At 33.2% G+C, this 6,292-nt stretch overlaps 1 protein-coding gene across 1 annotated transcript; it reads left to right on the plus strand.

Annotated features, from left to right (window-relative positions):
• The first annotated feature begins 4,610 nt into the window (after positions 1 to 4,610).
• Positions 4,611 to 6,292, plus strand: LOC145560321 (uncharacterized protein At4g06744-like). The gene has a single exon (XM_081621576.1). It carries the CDS (start codon positions 4,659 to 4,661, stop codon positions 6,123 to 6,125), a length of 1,467 nt encoding a protein of 488 aa, XP_081477702.1. The 5' UTR covers positions 4,611 to 4,658; the 3' UTR covers positions 6,126 to 6,292.

Raw genomic sequence — 6,292 nt, forward strand, 5'->3', positions numbered from 1 at the left:
AACGAAATTAAAGTTAGCATTATATTTCAAGTAATAACACATAGACTAGCCTTCGCTTTAAAGATCTTATGGGTGTCCCAGGGTGAATTTATGACTATAATTATGTCCATTACTCCACTTTAACCTATGAGAAACATTATGCTATGTTTTTTTTTTTTTTTGGTGTTCCACCCGGATTAGCCCAACCCTTTGCGCTAATCCGGATTCGGGGATCAGTTATGGGTGATAAGGTTCCAGTCCCCTCCCGATTGTTGTTGCGGGGATCGAACACGAACCCTCCCTACCAAGTGTAGTCTCAATCACCACTACACCAACAACCAATTGGTAGAAATATTTTGCTATGTAAATGACATCTACAGTAGTTTAAATAAAATACATTACTGGAGTAAAATTTAATAAATGCATAAAAAAATAAACAAATTACTAATACAGAAAAAGTGTCTTTCGAAAAAAATAAAAAAATAAAGAAGTGAATGAGTATGACTACAACGTCTACAAGTTTAAAAATTTAGCTGAAGACAAGATCTCTTCTTACAATAAGGCCTTGATTTTGTGGAGATGGACTAGCCCAATGATAGAAAAATGTGATAAAGCCCATTATGAAATTTTTGAGGACGGGCCTAGCTTCTACAATGGGCTTAAAATTATAATGTGAGTTTTTCTGACCCACATCATTAACTAAATATGCACTGCCGTTTTTGATCACCTATGAATGCTTATTATGAATTATGTTATGCCATATAAATAACTAATTTTGATGTACTTTCTTCTAATCCATTTTTTTTTTTTTTTTTTTTTCCATAATGAATGTGAATGTACCTTTCTCATCATAATAATAAAAAAAAAAGGATCGCATATGATAATTAATTCAATTTTCAACCACCATACATACCAAAGTAATTACAAAGAGGCCGGGTGAAAAGGACCTTTAAACGATCAAAAGATCATACATTGTCTTTGAAGGAGTAATATAATAAATCGTCATCTGATAACTTATGTAGTCTAGTACAGACCGTTTAATCTTTCTCAAATTTACATGAATATGTAAATTGGTAAATTAAAGCTAGCATTTTATTAGTCCCAAATTTACTTTCTCAAGTATGGAGTAGATTGTAACGACATGGAGTTGAGTAGGTTGTGAGTCTATTGTAAAAGCACTGTATTGTATGATTTGTATCTCTATTGATACTATCTATCTCACCTGTTTTTTTCCATTGATCCGTGAGAAAAGTAAATATTTGTATCTTTTACTCATACCTCTTTTACTATCTTCTAAGAAATCAATAATGTTTTTCATGTCGATGTGGATTTGTTATCATGTTTATTTAATTTCATGAATACATTTAACACATTATGTATATATATAAAAAATAAAGTTAATAAAAAATATTTAACGTAAAAGTTGTGTGGTATTGTATAATTGAGTGTATAAAACAGAGGGGAATCAAGGTTATTGTAAAGGATTAACCTAAACGAAAAAGATATTGTAATATGGAGACAAGTTAATAAGCCAATTTGCTACGTAGGTGTACGTAGAATTTAGTTCATGACAAACGCTTTCGTCCAAAACCCTCTAAATTTGTCCATAATGCTCAACTAGCTCAAATTCATACATTTTGGGAGGGATGTGATACATCATACATGAGCACATTGCTCCTACTTGTGCAACGGATTGTTAAAATCTTAAAAGAAATGTGGCTGTGTGTGGAACTGTGGATTCTTATTTATCACTTCAAATAACGAGATTGACTTATGCGTCCTATATACAAAGTTGGTGACCTACCTGCAATTGTGAGTTAAAAGTTAGAGAGTGAGAGATACCTCAAATGGTTAGAGTTTCCTCCCGATTTCGGAGAATTTAGGGATCGATTCTCATCTCCGCCCTTGTGGCTCCTCTAACACACAAAAAAATGCAAATATCTTGCAAAAGTTGATTAAAATGTACTGTCCACTAAACACACAAGTGTGCAATCTACAAGATTACCATAGTCATTTTGCTTAGTCAAAACTCTCACACCTAATTGAACAAATGAGAAATTAAAATAAATGGATGTACGATATTTACAATGTATAATTATTGTTATTATGTAGAATTGTAGATGATGTAAATTTTCTTTTTTGTATAAGGGCAATAAGGCACATCAGGGTGGGGAAAAGGAAAAAATCAATTTGGGAGCTTTTTTGCTTTTCTTCAATACGGAATAATAATTTTAAATGTCGTTGTTATCTTTTGAAAGATTGATGTTGATGTACCCTTTTCTTGTCACATACTAGTATGAAATTAATTCCAAAAACTGTTTAAAAACAGTGTTTGGACATATGAATGGATAGTTAATACTTAATAGTGTATAACTGCAGTAATTGTGAAACTAACAAATTAAAACTGTTTTACATATATACGAGTGTCGAAACTCCTTAATTGACTAGAGCTTCGGTTTATTATGCATAATACTTCGTAATGGTTATCAATCTATATATCATAACAAAAATTTTTACATAATTCTTCTAAACCCATGCATGCAAAATATTTCAACTAAGTAAATTATAAGGCATGTTTTCTTCACATTATTTTCAGTTTTGTTCAGTTCAGTTCTGCTCCTATAAGTTTGAGTTATTAATTTCTTTCTCTCATAATTACTTTAATTAACTTCCATTCTTTCCTACCTTTTCTTACCCTCATTCTTAAACAAACTCATAATACGTATACACTATACATTTATATAGTACTTTCTTCGTCCCTTAATTAAATTCTACTTCTAGTATTATTTATTCCTCACATAATAGAGAGAAGTAGGAATTTAATTAAGGGATAGAAAGAGTAGTAATACTCTATACTTATAAACTTTTTGTTCGTACATAATGATACCTAATATATATGAGATTATGAGGAGCTTATTAGACTATGTACAACGGGCCAAAAAGGCACTAAAGAGGCAAAGACTTTAAAAAGTATGGTCAATACAAATAAAATAAAATAATAAAAAAAAAAAAAAAAAAAAAAAAACTCAACAAAGTAATATGAACCATATGCTATAGATAATAAAAATGCTTGAAAACAAAACACATGAAACTTAATGTTGCCCTACTCTTGTAAAAGAAATATCTAAGCCTATTTGCCGTGACTCTTGACTTTTCAAACTAGAACAAAAAAAAAGGTTGACAACTTGATAGAAGTATGTCTTTTTCTACTACAAAAATCCATGATTCAAACACTCTTGGAGTTTAACGATCGATCTTAAGAGACTCATTTTAATGACAAAAAATAATTAGACACAAATCGATACAATTTTTTATGTGCAAAACGAGACACTTACATTTTTTATATGCAAAACAAATACCCTACTTTTCCTTCACATGATTACAAAGGAAATTAATTATTTTATTGATTAACATAATTATAATAATTTTCTTAACACAAATTTTGTAATTTCGTGAGCTAATGAAATTATAGCTTACAAACTATGATAAATTATAATTTCATGAATTCAGTTGCATGTTTGTTGTTAATAAGTACCACCCCTGCTACACAAGTATGCAATAGGTTTGCTCTCATTAATTATTCAATTTTCCTGAAATGAGAAACACTGTAGTGTGCAGTACTCATACTAGGGAGACTAGGAGTGGCTTTGTTAATTCACCCAAAAAAAAAAAAAAAAAAAAAAAAAAAAAAAAAAAAAAAACACGAATAAAGAAAAAAGAAAAAGAAAAAAGTAGTAGCAATATTTATAAAGGCTTTCCATCACGAAATAGCAATATTTATAAAGGTTTAGACATACCACATGCGAACGATTAATGTCTGCATCAGAGAATTGTATATTTACAATGACAAAAATGATGACATTTTAACATACCATCTATGTCAATAATTATTACGTAAATGCCTTCTATGATTAGTTATAGATTAAAAGTGACGTTTTATAAGATCGACTTACAAATAAGATTTCATTATTGAAGACCAATACATTTCATTTTTCTCCAATTACTTTCTCCGTTTTTTTTATTATTATTTTTTTTTCTTTTTTACGATAAGAGAAATTCTCCAATAGTCATTGTAAAGCCAAATAACACAATACAAGGGTTGATAACTGATCATACGGAGCATTGAATTAAAACAAATTACACCTTTAATGAATTTCTATAATACATTGTATTGCCTAGCATGGCACAACTATTGTACGAGAAAACATTATTGTCCATATGGCTATACCCAATATTGCCCAGCTCGTTAAGTGTAGCATTTCTTATTTGTCTCATTTAATCTAAAAATAATTAAAGAGTGTATTTATATTACATACTGTACTTTGTATGTCTTTATAAGATAACTCGACACAATCGATTAAATGTTCTTTCAATCATCAAATAATTTATGAGGACATTAATGTATATGCAACTATGCATATATACCTTAAATTTGGTAGCTATTTCAAGAACAAAAATTAACTCAACTCCTACCCATACATGAGTACAAACGTAATCATCCCCTACATAATTAAGAAGACTTGGTCAACTTTTGTCTAAAGCACAATGGCAGCTGTACTGATGTCCACTCCATCAATTATTTTTCATCTTTATATAAGGGGATAAGGAATACTAAATGAGGTACACTCATAATAATCACCACCAAACTAAAAAACAGTGAAAACCTTAGTTGCAAAATTATGAGCACCAAATCCTCTATTCTTGCCATTCCTACTACCCATCTCATGCACATTATTTTAATTTTTGTGTCACTATGTTGTACGTACCATGTTATAGTTGTAGTTGCCACCCATGACATTCAAGCCACTCCTAGACCAAATAGGGAAGCCTTAGGCATTGCCATTGGCGGCGAGCCTATTTCCATTGGTGGCTCGCCTGCCCCTGAAATGTCTGGGAGTTGTCCTCCACCACTACCACCACCAGCACCATGCCCCCCTCCTCCGTCGTTACCACCACCAACCACCCCACCTCCACCGTCACCACCACCACCATCCAACCCCCCTCCATCATCACCACCACCACCCCTCGGAGAATCCCGTGTCCTAAAAGCCACACGTGTCATACAACAATTCATTAAAGGGATTGATACTGACAAGTGTGGCTTATCCACAAAGGTTAAACATATGAAGAATCCTAACTTATGTGTCAACCCTAAGTTTGGGTGTGCACCTCTTCCCAATACAAAGGAAAACGGCCTCTACTCGTTTCAATTTAACGAGTGTAAGATCATGGGGAAAAACATTACCCTAGATAACTTCATCAACAAACTTCCCGACGTGTCAATTTTCCACGCTAATACCAATAATTACGGAGGAAAAATCCCGGTGTTAAGCGGTCTTCCTTACCTATTTGAGTTAGACCTTAGTAACAACAAGTACACAGGGAAGTTCCCTATGAATGTACTTACTGCTACTAAGTTAACCTTCTTAGACCTTAGATTTAACTCATTTGTGGGCCCCGTTCCGCCCGAATTGTTTGACTTACAAGTGTTAGCTCTTTTTATTAACAATAATCAGTTTGAGCATGACCTTCCACTTAATATGGGCTCAACCCCGGCCGCTTTCCTAACCTTTGCCAACAACAAGTTCACAGGCCCAATACCAAGATCCATTGGGCAGGCCTCAAACACCCTCCTCGAGGTCCTCTTCTTAGGAAACAGGTTCTCGGGCTGCCTTCCTTATGAGATTGGGCTTCTAAAAAAGGCCCGTGTTTTCGACGTCTCGAAGAATGTCTTAACCGGCCCAATACCGCGATCGTTCGCATGTTTGGGTAAAATTGAGTACCTAGTGTTGGAAAAGAATGAGTTCTATGGTCCTGTGCCTGAGGAAGTATGTATGTTGCCTCACTTGACGCAATTGAAATTGTGTGATAACTATTTTACCCAAGTTGGGCCGGAATGTATGAAGCTGATCCGAAAAGGAGTGTTGGATGTGAGGCACAATTGTATATTGGGCCTTCCGGATCAAAGAAGCCCAGATGATTGTGCATTCTTTTTTAAAAGGCCCAAAACTTGTGGTGACTTGGATAATAAAATGCACAAATATATGCCTTGCAAGAAAACTGCTCCATATTTGAATGCTGAAATGTTAATAGAAGGAGTCCCACAACCTCAGCCATCAGTAACTTATGGAGCTCTTAGTCCTTGATTTTAATTAATTAGTTGATTAATTTTAAGGGTTTGCTATTGTAGTAGAGTTTGAGTTTGATGTATAAGTTGCAATTGTTTTCTTGTAAGTTGTAACTACGACATTGTTGTTTCTATCAGTTTGAACAAATAATGTTGCAATAGTAGTCTTAACTGTTTTATGGAGTA

This window comes from Chenopodium album, chromosome 9, assembly GCF_948465745.1.
Source record: "Chenopodium album chromosome 9, dcCheAlbu1.1, whole genome shotgun sequence".
NCBI lineage: Eukaryota > Viridiplantae > Streptophyta > Magnoliopsida > Caryophyllales > Amaranthaceae > Chenopodium > Chenopodium album.

Bases quoted from the DNA above. Each gene is read 5' to 3' on its own strand.
- LOC145560321 (XM_081621576.1), top strand. From the start codon at position 4,659: ATGAGCACCAAATCCTCTATTCTTGCCATTCCTACTACCCATCTCATG.